We start from the raw sequence: 16,851 nt of genomic DNA on the forward strand, positions 1-16,851 counted from the left end.
ACCAGGCGGGCGGGGGGACCCAGCGCACCGATCGCCCCGCGAGGGCGCCGCCATCTTCCGTACAAGGCGCCGCGGACCCGCAGCTCCCCGTGAACGCCGCCATCGAGCAAGGGCACGTGACCGCCGCCAGCCAATCGCGTCAGGTTTATTAAAAAATCGGTTTAAATGGCTAAAAACGGATGAGAGCGGAGGGGCGGGGCGAGGCGAGGCGGCTACTTCCAATTGGCTCGGGCTGTGCCAATCACGCACTCGTTCACCTGGTGGGGGGAGTGGGGGGGCAGAGAGGGGGCGGAGCTTTGGACACCCCCAAACCCACCCACAACCCCCCACACCCCAACTCCCCCCAGGCACCCCCAAACCCCCCCAAAAATCTTGCCCCCCATAAACCTCCACAAATGTCCCCAAAACCCACCCCTGACCCCCCCATAACCCAAGACCCCCTGAACACCCCCAACCCCCCGCCCCCCAAACCCCCCTGGACACCCCCAACCCCCCAGACCACCCATATACCCCAACCCCTCCCGGACCCCCCCAACCCCCCAGACACCCCCAACCCACCCACTCCGGACACCCCCAACTCCCCCTGAAACGCCCCCTCGGCCACCCCCAACCCACCCCCTCCTTGGCACCCCAACCCCTCCCCAGACCCCCCCAAAACCCCTGGACAACCCCCCCCCAGACACCCCAAACCCCCTGGACCCCCCCAAATCCCCCCCAGACACCCCAAACCCCCCACCTTGCTGGCGAAGCGCAGGGAGCTGAGCGACTCGCAGAAATTCTCCTCGAGGGGGGAGATGTTGACGATCATCAACCTATGGGACCAATTTGGGGGTTCGGGGGGTCCCCAACACCCCCCAATAACCCCCCGAAACCCCCCAAAAACCCCCCCAAACCTCACATTTTCGCCGACCCCCCCAGCGAGTTCTGCAGCAGATACGTCAGCTTGCTGTTGCGATACGGGACGTGCGGCTCCTGCGGGGGGGACTGGGCATTATTTTGGGGGCGTCCCCCAATCTTAGGGGGCCCCCCCGATCCTAAGGACCCCCCCCAACACTAAGGACCCCCCCCAGCTTTCGGGGACCCCCCCGTACCTTTCTGGAGAGGGCGAGGATGACGAGGCCCAGGGCGGACAGGCTGGAGTTGATCGCCTGGGTCTCGCGCAGCCGCCCCCCCGGGGCCCCCCCTTTTTCCAGCCGCTCGCTCCCCGCCAGGTCCACCAGGCTCAGCACCGCTGGGGGGCACCCCGGAAATGGGGGGGGTCACCCCAGAGCCGGGGGGGACCCCAAAAGGAGGGGGGGACCTCCCACAAGGGGGGACCCTCCCATAATAGGGGGGGAACCTCCCACAGTAGGGGGGGACCCCCCCCAAGAAGGGTTGAGCAGAAGGGTTTGAGATGGGAAAAGGGGGACCCCAAAAGCAGGGGGGTCACCCCGAGAGCTGGGGGGGGACCCGGAAAGGAGGGGGAACCTTGTGCCCCCCCAACTCCCTTGAGCCCCCCCAACTCCCCTGAGCCCCCCCAACGCCCCTCGTGCCCCCCCAACGCCCAAGACCCTCCCCAAAGCCCCTTCTCCCTCCCAACATCCACCACACCCCCCAAAGCCCCTTGTGCCTCCCAACATCCTCCGCACCCCCAAAGCCCCTTGTGCCCCCCCAAAGCCCCTCGTGCCCCCCCAAGTCCTCTGCGCCCCCCAGAGCCCCTTGTGACCCCCAAATCTCACCCCACACCCCCCCCAGCCACTCTGTGTCTCCCCACAGCTGCAGTGCAGCTCAGTCAGGGGTTCGAGTCCCACCAGGGGTTTGAATCCCACCGGGGGTTCAGTCCCGTTGGGGGTTCGAGTCCCGTCGGGGGTTCAGTCCCGTCGGGGGTTCGAGTCCCATCGGGGGTTCGAGTCCCGCTGGGGGTTCAGTCCCGTCGGGGGTTCAGTCCCGCTGGGGGTTCAGTCCCATCGGGGGTTCAGTCCCATCGGGGGTTCGAGTCCCGCTGGGGGTTCAGTCCCATCAGGGGTTCAGTCCCGTCGGGGGTTCGAGTCCCGTCGGGGGTTCAGTCCCGTCGGGGGTTCAAGTCCCGCTGGGGGTTCAGTCCCATCGGGGGTTCGAGTCCCACCAGGGGTTCAGTCCCATCGGGGGTTCAAGTCCCGCTGGGGGTTCAGTCCCGTCGGGGGTTCGAGTCCCGCTGGGGGTTCAGTCCCGTCAGGGGTTCAGTCCCGTCGGGGGTTCGAGTCCCGCTGGGGGTTCAGTCCCATCGGGGGTTCAGTCCCGTCGGGGGTTCGAGTCCCACTAGGGGTTCGAGTCCCACCGGGGGTTCAGTCCCGTCGGGGGTTCGAGTCCCGCTGGGGGTTCAGTCCCGTCGGGGGTTCGAGTCCCGCTGGGGGTTCAGTCCCGTCAGGGGTTTGAGTCCCACCAGGGGTTCAGTCCCGTCGGGGGTTCAAGTCCCACTAGGGGTTCGAGTCCCACCGGGGGTTCAGTCCTGTCGGGGGTTCAAGTCCCATCGGGGGTTCGAGTCCCACCAGGGGTTCAATCCTGGCTGCTCCCACCCCCCCAAAACGCTTCTTGGCCCCCCAACCCGGCCCCCCCGTGCGTCCTCACACGCGCAGCTCACGTCCCGGCGCGGGTTGGAGCCGCGGATGTGCAGCTGGAAAACCCCGTGGCTGCGCGACGAGCGCTCGTTGCTGCCCGTGCGGGCCACGGCGCGCTGGGCGCCCGCGCGCTGCAGCAGCTGCAGCACCTGCGCGCCGACGGACAGACAGACAGACAGACAGCTTGTGACACCCGGAACACAGGGACGTGGGGCACTTTGGGGAACAGGGGCCTTTTGGGGGGGACATGGGATCATCCGGGGACACAGGAGCCTTTTGGAAGGGACATGGGATCGTTTTGGGGGGACATTGGACACCTTTGGGGACACAGGACCCATTTCGGGGGTCATGAGTCCCCTTTAAGGGGCACTGGGAGTCTTTTTGGGGTCATAGAATGCTTTTGGGGGGGACTTGGGACACTTTTGGGGGGGACAGGAGCCTGTTGTGGGGGACACAGGATCATTTGAGCACACAGGACCCATTTCGGGGGTCATGAGTCCCCTTTAAGGGGCACTGGGAGTCTTTTTGGGGGCACAGGATGCTTCGGGGGGGCAGGAGCCCTTTGGGATGACATAGGAGCCTTCTGGGAACGTGGCACCATTCCGGGGGTCACATGAGCAGTTTGGGGGTCCAGGAGGAGTTTGGGGGTCCAGGGGCGCCCCCCTCACCTCGTCGTGGCAGCGGACGGGCAGGCGGCGCAGGTTGGGCACGTGCAGCTCCTCGCTGGCCGCGCTGACGCGCCGGATCCCCAGCTCGGCCGGCGGCTCCCCCGGCGCGGCCAGCAGGTCCCGCAGGGACTCGTTGTAGATCTCCAGGTAGCTGGCGCAGAACTCGTACTGGGGGACGGGGAGCGGGGGTCCCGCGCTGACACCGGGACCCGACCCCCCCGGGTCGCCCCTCGACTGCGGCGGTTGATGGCTGCGCCCACCTGCCAGCCCTCCTGGGCGAGCTCCCGCGCGCGCTGGAACAGGAGCCGCACGGCGCGCGGCGCCAGCCCGGCCGCCTGGGGGTCGCAGGGGTCCGGCCCCTCCAGCGTGTAGGTCTTGCCGCTGCCCGTCTGCCCGTAGGCGAAGATGCACACGTGGAAGCCGTCCAGCGCCGACTGGGGGCATGGCGGAGATGTCGGCAAAACCGGAAAATCTCGACAAATTCTCAAAGTTTTGGAAAAGTTCGACAAATTCTCAAAGTTTTGGAAAAGTTCGACAAATTCTCAAAGTTTTGGAAAATCTCGACAAATTCTCAAAATTTTGGAAAATCTCGACAAATTCTGAAAAATTCCCAAGATTTCAGAAAATTTCAGAAAATTCCCAAGATTTCAGAAAATTTCAGAAAATTCCCAAGATTTCAGAAAATTTCAAAGAATTCCCAAAATTTCAGAAAATTTCAAAGAATTCCCAAAATTTCAGAAAATTTCAGAGAATTCCCAAAATTTCAGAAAATTTCAGAAAATTCCCAAAATTTCAGAAAATTTCAGAAAATTCCCAAAATTTCAGAAAATTTCAGAAAATTCCCAAAATTTCAGAAAATTTCAAAAAATTCCCAAAATTTCAGAAAATTTCAAAAAATTCCCAAAATTTCAGAAAATTTCAAAGAATTCCCAAAATTTCGGAAAATTTCAAAGAATTCCCAAAATTTCAGAAAATTTCAGAAAATTCCCAAAATTTCAGAAAATTTCAAAAAATTCCCAAAATTTCAGAAAATTTCAAAGAATTCCCAAAATTTCAGAAAATTTCAGAAAATTCCCAAAATTTCAGAAAATTTCAAAGAATTCCCAAAATTTCAGAAAATTTCAGAAAATTCCCAAAATTTCAGAAAATTTCAGAAAATTCCCAAAATTTCAGAAAATTTCAGAAAATTCCCAAAATTTCAGAAAATTTCAAAGAATTCCCAAAATTTCAGAAAATTTCAAAGAATTCCCAAAATTTCAGAAAATTTCAGAAAATTCCCAAAATTTCAGAAAATTTCAGAAAATTCCCAAAATTTCGGAAAATTTCAGAAAATTCCCAAAATTTCGGAAAATTTCAAAGAATTCCCAAAATTTCGGAAAATTTCAAAAAATTCCCAAAATTTCGGAAAATTTCAAAAAATTCCCAAAATTTCGGAAAATTTCAAAGAATTCCCAAAATTTCGGAAAATTTCAAAGAATTCCCAAAATTTCGGAAAATTTCAGAAAATTCCCAAAATTTCAGAAAATTTCAAAGAATTCCCAAAATTTCAGAAAATTTCAGAAAATTCCCAAAATTTCAGAAAATTTCAGAAAATTCCCAAAATTTCAGAAAATTTCAAAGAATTCCCAAAATTTCAGAAAATTTCAAAGAATTCCCAAAATTTCAGAAAATTTCAGAAAATTCCCAAAATTTCAGAAAATTTCAGAAAATTCCCAAAATTTCAGAAAATTTCAGAAAATTCCCAAAATTTCGGAAAATTTCAGAAAATTCCCAAAATTTCAGAAAATTTCAAAGAATTCCCAAAATTTCGGAAAATTTCAAAAAATTCCCAAAATTTCGGAAAATTTCAAAAAATTCCCAAAATTTCGGAAAATTTCAAAGAATTCCCAAAATTTCGGAAAATTTCAAAGAATTCCCAAAATTTCAGAAAATTTCAGAAAATTCCCAAAATTTCAGAAAATTTCAAAGAATTCCCAAAATTTCAGAAAATTTCAAAGAATTCCCAAAATTTCAGAAAATACAAAAAATTCCCAAAATTTCGGAAAATTTCAAAAAATTCCCAAAATTTCGGAAAATTTCAAAAAATTCCCAAAATTTCGGAAAATTTCAGAAAATTCCCAAAATTTCGGAAAATTTCAGAAAATTCCCAAAATTTCGGAAAATTTCAAAGAATTCCCAAAATTTCGGAAAATTTCAGAAAACTCTCAAAATTTCGGAAAATTTCAGAAAATTTCAAAAAACTCTCAAAATTTCGGAAAATTTCAGAAAACTCTCAAAATTTCGGAAAATTTCAGAAAACTCTCAAAATTTCAGAAAATTTCAGAAAATTCTCAAAATTTCAGAAAATTTCAGAAATTCTCAAAATTTCAGAAAATTTCAGAAAATTCTCAAAATTTCAGAAAATTTCAGAAAATTCCCAAAATTTCAGAAAATTTTGAAAAATTCTGAAAAATTCCCAAAATTTTTGAAAACTCTTGAAACTCTGGAAAACTCTGGAAAGTTTGGAAAACTCTCAACATTCCCAAAAGTTCCGGAAAACTCTCAACATTTCCAAAAATTCCGGAAATTTTGGAAAATCTTTGAAACTCTGGAAAATGTCAGAAAATTCTCAAAATTTCAGAAAATTTCAGAAATTTCTGTAAATTACAAAAATTTCAAAGTTTTCAAATTTCCATAAATCTTCCATTTTTAACGAAGCCTTTTCCCGTTTTCCAGAGGGTCGTGAACGTTTCCCCTTTGTGACCGGGGTTTGATTTTCCCCATTTTGACGCACTTTTGCCCTGTTTCCCCGGTTTTTGGCCCGGTGTTGATTTCCCGCCATTCCCCCCGTCCTGAAGGCCCCGAGGCCCCCCCGGCCTCACCTGCACCAGCGCGGAGACCTCGTCGAAGACCTCGCGCTGCGTGGCGCCCGGCGGGAACACGCGGTCGAACGAGAACTCGTGGCGCACGGAGCTGGAGCCGTCGCGGCCCACGCGGGACTGCGGGGGCGGGTTGGGAAGTCACGCCAAAGCCCCCCGTCCCCCCCAAAGCCCCCGACCCCCAGTCCCCGGCACCTCCTCGTGTCGGTGCAGCAGCAGCGTGCGCTGGTCGCCGGGGGGGAAGCTCAGGTGCTCCATTCCCGCCTGCCGCGCCGCCTCCTCGGGCAGCAGCGGCCGCACGCGGCAGAACACGCGGACGTTGCCCTGGAGACGGGGATCCCGATGAACACGCGGTCGCCCGGGGTCTAACCGGGCCAATTGGGTCCGGGGGCTTAACGGGGACAATCTGGGTCCTGGGGGGTTGTTATGGGCAGGGGGAGCTGCTGGACCCCACGTCCCCACTCAGGGCAGAGCTGGAGTCACCACCCCGGAGGGTTGAGAAGCGTTTAGGGCCAGCGTTTGGTCCCGGTTTAGGGCCAGCGTTTGGTCCCGGTTGGGCCGATGGCCCTCAGCACCCCCCACAAAGGTGTTCTATGAATTTTGGGGTGTTTCCCCCCCCCACCTTGAGCTCCTGCAGCGCGTTGTGCAGGCTGCGCCGCTCCACGTCCAGCGCCTGCAGCCGCTCCTCGCGCTGCTGCAGCTGCTGCTGCGCCTGCTGGAGCTGCGCCTGGGGGACAACGGGACACCGTGGGGGGGGACAACGGGACACCGTGGGGGGGGACAACGGGACGTCGTGGGGGGGGAAGGACAATTGGGCAGAAGGGGGGCAGGGGGGAGAGGACAATGGGGCAGAAGGGGGGCAGAATAGGGGGAGAGGACAATGAGGCAGAAGGGGGGCAGAATAGGGGGGCAGGGAGAGGACAATGGGGCGGAAGGGGGGCAGAATAGGGGGAGAGGACAATGGGGCAGAAGGGGGGCAGAATAGGGGGAGAGGACAATGGGGCAGAAGGGGGGCAGAATAGGGGGGCAGGGAGAGGACAATGGGGCGGAAGGGGAGCAGAATAGAGAGGTCAGGGAGAGGACAATGGGGCAGAAGGGGAGCAGAATAGGGGGAGAGGACAATGGAGCAGAAGGGGGGCAGAATGGGGGAGAGGACAATGGGGCAGAAGCGGGGCAGAATGGGGGGAGAGGACAATGGGGCAGAAGGGGGGCAGAATAGGGGGGTAGGGAATGGACAATGGGGCAGAATGGAGCAGTGGGGGGGGACAGACATAACAATGGGGCGGGGGTGGATGACGATGACAATGGGGCAGTGGGGGGGGGACCAGACATGACAATGGGGCAGTGGGGGGGGGAGACAGACATGACAACGGGGCGGGGGTGGACAACGATGACAATGGGGCAGTGGGGGGGACAGACATGACAACGGGGCGGGGGTGGATGACGATGACAATGGGGCAGTGGGGGGGACACGCTCACCTCCTTCTCTTCCAGCCGGTTCGTTAAGTCCAGGATCTTGGCTTCCGCCTGGGCCACCTTGTCCCCCAGCTCCTGTGTCACTGTCCCCAGCTCCTTCCTCATCCTCCCCAGCTCGTCCTCGTGCTCCTTCCTCATCCTCGCCACCTCCTCCTCGTGCTGCTCCTTGTTCTTCCCCAGCTCCTCCTCGTGCTCCCTCCTCATCCTCCCCATCTCCTCCCGGCAGCTGACCAGTCCTTCCTCCGCCCTCCTTTTTGGGACGAAAAAGTCACATTTAGGGGCCGCCTGCGTTGTTCTTGGGGGCTCTGGGCGGGGGGGGTGCTCACCCCAGCTGGAGCTGCAGGGCCTGGTTCTCCCGCTGCAGCGCCTCGGCGCGGCTCCGGGAGGCGTCCAGGGCCACCCGCAGGTCACCGAGCTGTCCCTTCAGGTCCCAGTGGGGGCGCTTGGAGGGGCGGGAGGGGGGGGCAGCACCTGGGGGGACACCAGGGGGACATTGAGGACGTGGGAGAGGGGGCTGGGGACACCGGGGGGACACCCGGGACAGGGAGAGGGGGCTGGGGACATGGAGGGGCTTTGGGGACACCAGGGGGACACCCGGGACAGGGAGGGGGGGTGGGGACACCGGGGGGACACCCGGGAGAGACAGAGGGGGTTGGGGACACCGGGGAGACACTCGGGACGGGGGGGGGTGTTGGGGACACCGGGGGGACACTCGGGACGGGGAGGGGGTGTTGGGGACACCGGGGGGACACCCGGGACAGGGAGGGGGTGTTGGGGACACCGGGGGGACACTCGGGACAGGGAGGGGGGGTGGGGACACCGGGGGGACACTCGGGACAGGGAGGGGGGGGTGGGGACACCGGGGGGACACTCGGGACAGGGAGGGGGGGTGGGGACACCGGGGGGTCTCCCGTCACTCACCCCCCCGCGGTGCAGCCCCCGTTGCCGTCGCCTTTCGAGGGACCTGGGGTGGAACTGGGGGGACATTGGGGGGTTGGCCCAGGGCTGCTGGGCTCCCAGTACGGGACTGGGACTGGGACCAGCCCCCCCCGCCAGTCCCAGTGCCCCCCCCAATCCCAGTCCACCCCGGTCCCATCTCCCCCCCATCCCAGTCCCATTTCCCCCACCCCGGTCCCCGCGTGTCGTGTCCCGTCCCCGCGGCCCCCGCTCCCCGCACCTGCCCGCGCCGCAGCCGCCACGCTGAGCGCTCTGAGCGGGACTCGCTCCGCCGGCCGGGGGGCGGCCGGACCAGGCCGGGCCCGTTTCTGTGGGAGCAAAGCGGGGTGAGGCGGGGCCGGGCCGGGCCGGGCCGGGCCGAGGGGGCTCCGGGGCGCTCCCCACCTGCACCGGTGGCACCGGTGGCTCCGCCGCCTCCTGCGCGGCCGCGGGGCGCTTGGCCCGGACCCCTCGCACGGGCAGGCGGGACGCGCTCGGGTGGACTTTGCCGCGGCCCCGGGCGGACGGGCCCGGAGCCTCCGCCATGTCCGCGCTCCCTCTTTCAAACTGCCCGCGCTCGGGAATCGCTGCGGTCGTCCCGCCCCCCCCGCGCGTCTCCACCAATCGGCGCTCTGCGCTCAGCGCCGCCGGCCAATCCGCGGCGAGAGGGCTGGGCCGTCGCGTCACGTGAGGCCGCGCCGGTTGCTCCCGGCGGGCGGAGCGTCGGTGAGGGGCGGGGCGGTCAACCGGGGAGGATCTTTCCGCCGACCCGGAGCGGACGGACCCGGAGCCGCCGCCACGTTCCCGCTCCCTCCCTCGAACCGCCCGCGTACAAACGATCTCGTCGCAGCCAATCGCTGCCCCGCCCCCCCTGCGCGTCTCCACCAATCGCCGCTCTCCGCTCAGCGCCGCCGGGCCAATCCGCGGCGAGAGGGCCGGCCCGTCGCGTCACGTGACGCCGCGCGGTGTTTCCCGCCGACGCCGCCTCATCCTGATTGGACGGGACGTTCCCGCCCGTCCCCGCGATGGCGGCGCTGCTGCCGCTTCCCGCGCTCCTCACGCACCGGGACCGACCCCGGCCCCCCGGGACCGACCCCGGCCCCCCGGGACCCTCATCGAGCCCCAGCCCAACGCCCCTCACACCCCGCTGCCCCCGCCCCGGCCCCTGTGCAGGGCCCGGAGCCCCCGCTGCTGTAGCTGCAGCCGCCATTTGTCCCACCGGTCCCTGAGGTGAGAGCTGAGGCGGGAAACAACTCCCACCGGTCCCTGAGGTGAGAGCTGAGGCGGGAAACAACCTCACAACGCGTGTAAAGCGTCACAGCTCGCGGGGCCGTGGGGCAGGTTCGTGTATTGGGATTCGGGCACGCGGAGGATCACGTCTTGTGTGTCACATAGGCACGGTCGGGGGGTCCCACGGGGGTCCCACAGGGATCAGGGGGGTCCCATGGGGGTCATCCAGGGTCAGGAGGTCCCACAAGGATCAGGGGGTCCCACGGGGGTCAGGAGGTCCCACAGGAATCAGGGGGGTCCCACAGGGGTCATGCAGGGTCAGGGGGTCCCACAGGGATCAGGGGGTCCCACGGGGGTCATGCAGGGTCGGGGGGTACCACAGGGATCAGGGGGGTCCCATGGGGGTCATCCAGGGTCAGGAGGTCCCACAGGGGTCAGGGGGTCCCATGGGGGTCATGCAAGGTCAGGGAGTCCCACAGGGGTCAGGGGGCTCCCACAGGGATCAGGGGGTTCCCACAGGGGTCATGTAGGGTCAGGTGGTCCCACGGGGGTCAGGAGGTCCCACAGGAATCAGGGGGGTCCCACAGGGGTCATGCAGGGTCAGGGGGTACCACAGGGATCAGGGGGGTCCCATGGGGGTCATCCAGGGTCAGGGGGTCCCACATGGGTCCCACGCGGGTCAGGGGGGCCCCACGGGGGTCATGGATGGTCAGGGGGTCCCATAGGGGTCAGCAGTGTCCCACAGGGGTCATGCAGGGTCAGGGGGTCCCACAGGGATCAGGGGGGTCCCATGGGGGTCATCCAGGGTCAGGGGGTCCCACGCGGGTCCCACGCGGGTCAGGGGGTCCCATAGGGATCAGGGGGGCCCCACGGGCGTGAGGCGCACGCGGAACGGGGGGCAGCGCAGGACGGTGCCCCCGCGCACCCCCAGGCCGGGCAGCTCCCCCGGCGCCGGCGGCTCCAGGCGGAAGTCGCGCAGGATGTGGCCCAGGAACACGAAGAGCTCGGCCCGGGCCACCCCCTCCCCAGGGCACGCGCGGGCGCCGCAGCCGAACGGGAGCAGCGCCCGCACCGGGGCCCCCGGCGCCAGGAACCGCTCTGCGGGCACACGCGTCAGGGGACCCCGGCGGCCCGGAGGGGACCCAGGCATTCGGGAGGGGACCCAGGCATTCGGGAGGGGACCCCGGCGTCCGGGAGAGAACCCAGCCCAGAGCGGGTCAGGGGACCCAGGCATCCGGGAGGGGATCCAGGCATCCAGGAGGGGACCCAAGCATTCAGGAGGGGACCCCAGCGTCTGGGAGAGAACCCAGCCCAGAGGGGTCAGGGGACCCAGGCATCCGGGAGGGGACCCAGGCATTCAGGAGGGGACCCAGGCGTTCGGGAGGGGACCCATTCACACAGGGGTCAGGGAACCCAGGCATCCGGGGAACCCAGGTGTTCAGGAGGAGATCCCAGCCACCCCAGGGGGTTCAGGGGACCCTGGCGTCCGGGGGACCCCGGCGTACCCGGCAGAAAGGCCTCGGGGTCGTGCCAGGTGTCGGGGTCCGTCTGGGCGGCCAGGAGGTTGGGGACCAGGATGGACCCGGCCGGGACCGGGACGCCGGCCACGCTGGGGGGGACAGGGGTTACTGGGACGGACTGGGACATACTGGGTCATACTGGGGTCTGCTGGGATCCACCAAGACCTACGGGGATCTACTGGGGATCTGCTGGGGCCTTGGGGCTATCGGGGGTTGCTGGGCTTCCTGCTGCTCTGAACTGGTTCCTACTGGTCTGAAGTGGTTCCTACCAGTCTAAAGTGGTTCCTGCTGTTCTAAACTGGTTCCTACTGGTCTACAGTGGTTGGTTCACACTGGTCTACAGTGGTCCCTACTGGTCTAAACTGGTTCCTACTGGTCTACAGTGGTTGGTTCACACTGGTCTACAGTGGTTCCTACTGGTCTAAACTGGTTCCTACTGGTCTAAAATGGTTTGTGCCCGCTCATACTGGTCTAAAGTGGTTCCTGCCTGCACATACTGGTTTAAAGTGGTGCGTACTGGTCTAAAGTGGTTTGTGCCCATTCATACTGGTCTAAAGCGGTTTCTAGTGGTCTAAAGCAGTTTCTAGTGGTCTAAAGTGGTTCCTACTGGTTTAAGGTGGTTCACACTGGTCTACAGTGGTTCCTACCGGTCTAAAGTGGTTCATACTGGTTTAAAGTAGTTTGTGCCCGTTCATACTGGTCTACAGTGGTTCCTACCGGTCTAAGGTGGTTCCTACTGGTCTAAGGTGGTTCCTAGCGGTCTAAACTGGTTCCTGCTGGTCTAAGGTGGTTCCTACAGGTCTAAGGTGGTTCCTACTGGTCTGTATTGGTCTGTATGGTCTGTGCTGGTCCGTGCGGTCCCGCAGTACCTGGTGTGGCGGGCGGCGCGGTGCGGCAGCCCCAGGGGCGCGGGCGGGCGCAGGCGCAGGGTCTCGGTCACCACGGCCTGGAGCAGCGGCAGCCGGGACGCGTCCCCTGGAGCCGGCGTCCCCGTGGGGCCCAGCGCCACGGTGAGCTCGGAGCGGAGCTGGGGCTGCAGCTGGGGACACACACACGTGTCACACGTGTCACACACATCACACGTGTCACACACATCACACGTGTCACCCGGGAGCCGGCGTCCCCGCGGGGCCCAGCGCCACGGTGAGCTCGGAGCGGAGCTGGGGCTGCAGCTGGGGACACACACACGTGTCACACGTGTCACACGTGTCACACACATCACACGTGTCACACGGGACCCGGCGTCCCCACGGGGCCCAGCGCCATGGTCAGCTCGGAGCGGAGCTGGGGCTGCAGCTGGGGACACACACACGTGTCACACGTGTCACATGTGTCACACGTGTCACAGGCCCCTGCGGGATACGTGGGGTCCCACCCAATGGGGAACATGGAGGGGACCAATGAGCCGTGTGAGGTCACGGATGTGACACGGATGTGGCACCTGGGAGTGGCACAGGGACGGTGCTGGACACGGGGAGCACACAGGACACTGGGGACATGGGGACACATGGGGACATGGACACGGCTGTGACACACGGACAGGGCTGTGGCACACGGACAGGGCTGTGACACACGGACAGGGCTGTGGCACACAGGACACGGCTGTCACGTGCAGGACACGGCTGTGACACACATGACACGCATGTGACACACACGTCACACGTGTGACACGCGTGTCACCTCGGGGCGGTGCAGCAGGAAGGCCACGGCCCAGCCCAGCGCGGCCGCCGTGGTCTCGGTGCCCCCGATGAACAGGTCGACCAGGGTCATGTGCAGGCGGGCGGGGCCCAGGGGACCCCCCCGGACGCCTGGGTCCCCTCCCCACAGCGCCCCCAGCACCGTGTCCGCTGGGGGGGACGGGTGTTCCTGCGGGGACACAGGGGGGCAGCCTCGGACGCCGGGGTCCCTCCTGGACGCCTGGGTCCCTCCCAGACACCTGGGTCCCTCCCGGACACCTGGGTCCCCCTGGACGCCTGGGTCCCCCCCGGATGCCTGGGTCCCCCCCAGACACCTGGGTCCCCCTGGACGCCTGGGTCCCCCGGACACCAGTGTCCTCCCGGACGCCTGGGTCCCCCCCGGACGCCTGGGTCCCCCCCGGATGCCTGGGTCCCCCGACCTGGTGCCGCCTGATCTGCGCCTCCACAAACGCGTCGCGTTTCTCCACCAGGCGCAGCAGCTCCCGCAGCCCCGGGTTGGGCAGCACCTGGGCCGTATGGATCCCATAGGGACCTTATGGATCCCATAGGGACCCCCAGGGCCCTAGAGAACCCCCTTCCCCATAGAAGCCCTGTATCTCCTCTCAGCCCCATAGAAGCCCTATAGCTGGGCTGTGTAGACCCTATAGACCCCCTTTCCAGACCATAGAGCCCCTCTGCAGAATCCTATAGACTCCCCCAGCCCCATAGACCCCTATAAGCCCCCAGCCCCATAGAGCCCCTATGACCCGCTCCCAGCCCCATAGAGCCCCTATAACCCCCTCCCAGCCCCATAGAGCCCTATAACCCCCTCCCAGCCCCATAGAGCCCCTATAACCCCCTCCCAGCCCCATAGACCCCTATAACCCCCTCAGCCCCATAGACCCCTATAACCCCCTCAGCCCCATAGACCCCTATAACCCCTCCCAGCCCCATAGACCCCTGTAACCCCCTCAGCCCCATAGACCCCTATAACCCCTCCCAGCCCCATAGACCCCTATAACCCCCTCAGCCCCATAGACCCCTATAACCCCTCCCAGCCCCATAGACCCCTATAACCCCCTCAGCCCCATAGACCCCTATAACCCCCTCCCAGCCTCATAGACCCCTATAACCCCCCAGCCCCATAGACCCCTATAACCCCTCCCAGCCCCATAGACCCCATAACCCCCCGCCCCACAGCCCCGTGGGTCCCGCGGGCTCACGCGCAGCAGCGGCAGCAGATCCAGCGCCTGCACGCTGCCCCTGCCCCACACGTCCAGCAGCTCCACCAGGCAGCGCGCGAACGACCGAACCTCCCCCTCGGGGGGCAGCTGGGGGGCCCGGACGCCTGGGTCCCCTCTGGACACCCCCGGCGCCTGGGTCCCCCCCGCCCCCCAGCTCCAAAGGTACAACCCCGGACGCCTGGGTCCCCCTGGCCCCCCAGCTCCAAAGGTACAACCCCGGACGCCTGGGTCCCCCTGGCCCCCCAGCTCCAAAGGTACAACCCCGGACGCCTGGGTCCCCTCTGGACACCCCCGGCGCCTGGGTCCCCCCACCCCCCAGCTCCAAAGGTACAACCCCGGACGCCTGGGTCCCCTCTGGACACCCCCGGCGCCTGGGTCCCCCCCGCCCCCCAGCTCCAAAGGTACAACCCCGGACGCCTGGGTCCCCTCTGGACACCCCCGGCGCCTGGGTCCCCCCACCCCCCAGCTCCAAAGGTACGGCCCCGGACGCCTGGGTCCCCCCAGCCCCCCAGCTCCAAAGGTACAGCCCCGGACGCCTGGGTCCCTCCCGGATGCCTGGGTCCCCCAAAAGGACAGTCATCCCCCTTCCCTTCCAAGACACAACCCCGAACTCCTGGGTCCCTTCCCCACATCTCTGGGTCCCCCCCGGACGCCTGGGTCCCTCCCGGATGCCTGGGTCCCCCAAAAGGACAGTCATCCCCCCTGCCAAGACACAACCCCGAACTCCTGGGTCCCTCCCCGAACTCCTGGGTCCCCCCGGACGCCTGGGTCCCCCACCAGGTCCCCGAAGAGGAGGCGGCCGATGGTGCTGCAGGTGTGGAAGGCGAAGATCTCAAAGGGGTCCAGGGGGGCCCCCCCGTGGGAACGCAGCTCCTGGTGGGGGGGGCGCAGAGGGGTTGGGGTCCCCAGGGGGGTGCAGGGGGACCCCGAGCGGGGGTGGGGTCCCTCAGGGTGATTTGGGGGTGATTTTGGGGTAATTGGGGGTCTCACCTCGCACAGCAGCGCCGCCTGGTGGCTCAGGAGGGGCCGCAGCCGCCCCCCGGCCCTTCCCAGCGCCCCCCGCGCGGCCGCGCGCTGAGAGCGCCACCCCGGGGACCCCCCCCCGAGAGCCAGGTCCTGGCCCCCCCGCGACACCAGCGACCCTGGGGGACATGGGGGGTCAGGGGGGACACGGGGGGACATGGGGACACGGGGGGACACGGGGACATGGGGGGACACGGGGACATGGGGATCAGGGGGGACATGGGGGACACGGGGACATGGGGCGAGACGGGGGACATGGGGGACACGGGGGACATGGGGGGTCAGGGGGACATGGGGCATCATGGGGGTTCAAGGGGGTCAGGGGGGGACACGGGGACAAGGGGGGTCAGGGGGGACATGGGGGGTCAGGGGGGACATAGGGGACACGGGGACAAGGGGGGTCAGGGGGGACATGGGGGGTCAGGGGGGACATAGGGGACACGGGGACATGGGGGGTCAGGGGGGACATGGGGGGTCAGGGGGGACACGGGGACATGGGGGGGGACACCAACCCCCCCACCTCAGGGGCACCCCCAGAACTGCCCCCTCCTCCCCCAGCACCCCCCAGTTCCCTCCCTTTCGCACCCACATCACCCCATAGGGACCCCCCCCGCCACCCCCCCACCCCTGGGGACCCCCAGAACCGCCTCCCCCAGCCCCCACAACACCCCCTGGGCCCCCCCCAAGTCACCCCAGGGACCTCCAGCCCCCCCCACCCCATAGGGCCCCCCCCGTACCCAAGTAACTTGGGGGGCGCCCCATCCAGACCCCCCAGTTCCGCGCCAGCGCCTCCCGGATCGTGCCCACCGAGCTCAGCACCAGCACGTCTGGGGGGAAACGGGGGGGCTGGGGGGACCCCAAAACGGGGGGGGCCCCAAAAAGGGAGGGGGAGGTTGGGGAGTCCGAGGGGGGCGGACAGTGGGGACCCCAAAGGGGTGATTTGGGGGTTCCGGGGGGGCAAGATTGGGGGTCAGTTTTGGGGTCCCAAGGTGTAATTTGGGGGTGGGGGGGTCGGGTTCGGGGGTGTTTGGGGTAATGTGGGGGGGGTCGGGTTTGAGGTCCCAGGGTGCAATTTGGGGTAGGGGGGTCGGGTTCGGGGTGCTCGGGGTAATTTGGGGGTGGGGGGGTTGGGTTCTGGGGTGTTCAGGGTAATTTGGGGGGGGTCAGGTTTGGGGTCCCAGGGTGCGATTTGGGGTGGGGGTCGGGTTGGGGGTCACTCACCGCGCCCCCCCCCGCGCACGTGCAGCACGGGCCCGCGTCCCCGCGCCAGGCGGCCCAGGTGCAGCGCCCCCTGCGGGTGCAGCAGGTGCAGCGCCCCCCCCCACGGAGCCCCCCGGGCCCCCCCAAATCCCCAGAGCCCCCCCCGGGCCCCCCCCGCCCCCAGCAGCAGCAGCAGCACCAGCAGCAGCACCAGCGCGGCCGCCATGGTCTGGGGGGGGCCCCGGGGAGCCCCGTATTGAGGGGAGAGCAAGCCCCGCCCCTTGGAACCACGCCCTTAGAAGCCCCGCCTTTCAGAAGCCACGCCCCCAAGCCCCACCCCCGAGGAAAGCCCCGCCCGCAAAGCCACGTGCCCTTCACGGAGCTTCTAGAACCGGGACCCTGAAGCCCCACCCCTTGGGGCTCCGCCCTCCCCAAGCCCCGCCT

The 16,851-nt window shown here is 63.1% G+C and overlaps 2 protein-coding genes across 5 annotated transcripts; both read right to left on the reverse strand.

The window, feature by feature from the left end:
* Positions 1–129: 129 nt before the first annotated feature.
* Positions 130–9,330, reverse strand: KIFC1 (kinesin family member C1). 3 transcript variants are annotated; one of them, XM_071800967.1, is made up of 15 exons: positions 8,920–9,325; positions 8,756–8,843; positions 8,500–8,553; positions 7,905–8,049; positions 7,582–7,828; positions 6,725–6,829; positions 6,298–6,426; positions 6,106–6,222; positions 3,505–3,678; positions 3,245–3,412; positions 2,587–2,725; positions 1,092–1,231; positions 899–972; positions 737–812; positions 130–257 (listed from the first exon to the last, which is right to left on the reverse strand). In XM_071800967.1, exons 1-15 carry the CDS (start codon positions 9,058–9,060, stop codon positions 213–215), a joined length of 1,842 nt encoding a protein of 613 aa, XP_071657068.1. In that variant the 5' UTR covers positions 9,061–9,325; the 3' UTR covers positions 130–212. The 3 variants fall into 3 exon arrangements, with proteins under 3 accessions (XP_071657068.1, XP_071657069.1, XP_071657070.1); XM_071800968.1 differs by lacking the exon at positions 6,725–6,829 and having other exon boundaries at positions 8,920–9,330; XM_071800969.1 differs by lacking the exons at positions 6,298–6,426; positions 6,725–6,829 and having other exon boundaries at positions 8,920–9,330.
* A 492-nt stretch (positions 9,331–9,822) lies between these two features.
* CYP21A2 (cytochrome P450 family 21 subfamily A member 2) lies at positions 9,823–16,682 on the reverse strand. Of its 2 annotated transcripts, XM_071800980.1 has the most exons (10): positions 16,429–16,673; positions 15,945–16,034; positions 15,175–15,326; positions 14,962–15,057; positions 14,164–14,271; positions 13,381–13,467; positions 12,945–13,130; positions 12,134–12,303; positions 11,250–11,353; positions 9,823–10,842 (listed from the first exon to the last, which is right to left on the reverse strand). In XM_071800980.1, exons 1-10 carry the CDS (start codon positions 16,631–16,633, stop codon positions 10,601–10,603), a joined length of 1,440 nt encoding a protein of 479 aa, XP_071657081.1. In that variant the 5' UTR covers positions 16,634–16,673; the 3' UTR covers positions 9,823–10,600. The 2 variants fall into 2 exon arrangements, with proteins under 2 accessions (XP_071657081.1, XP_071657082.1); XM_071800981.1 differs by lacking the exon at positions 14,164–14,271 and having other exon boundaries at positions 16,429–16,682.
* Positions 16,683–16,851: the final 169 nt, after the last annotated feature.

This window comes from Patagioenas fasciata, chromosome 34 (genome assembly GCF_037038585.1).
Source record: "Patagioenas fasciata isolate bPatFas1 chromosome 34, bPatFas1.hap1, whole genome shotgun sequence".
Lineage (NCBI taxonomy): Eukaryota > Metazoa > Chordata > Aves > Columbiformes > Columbidae > Patagioenas > Patagioenas fasciata.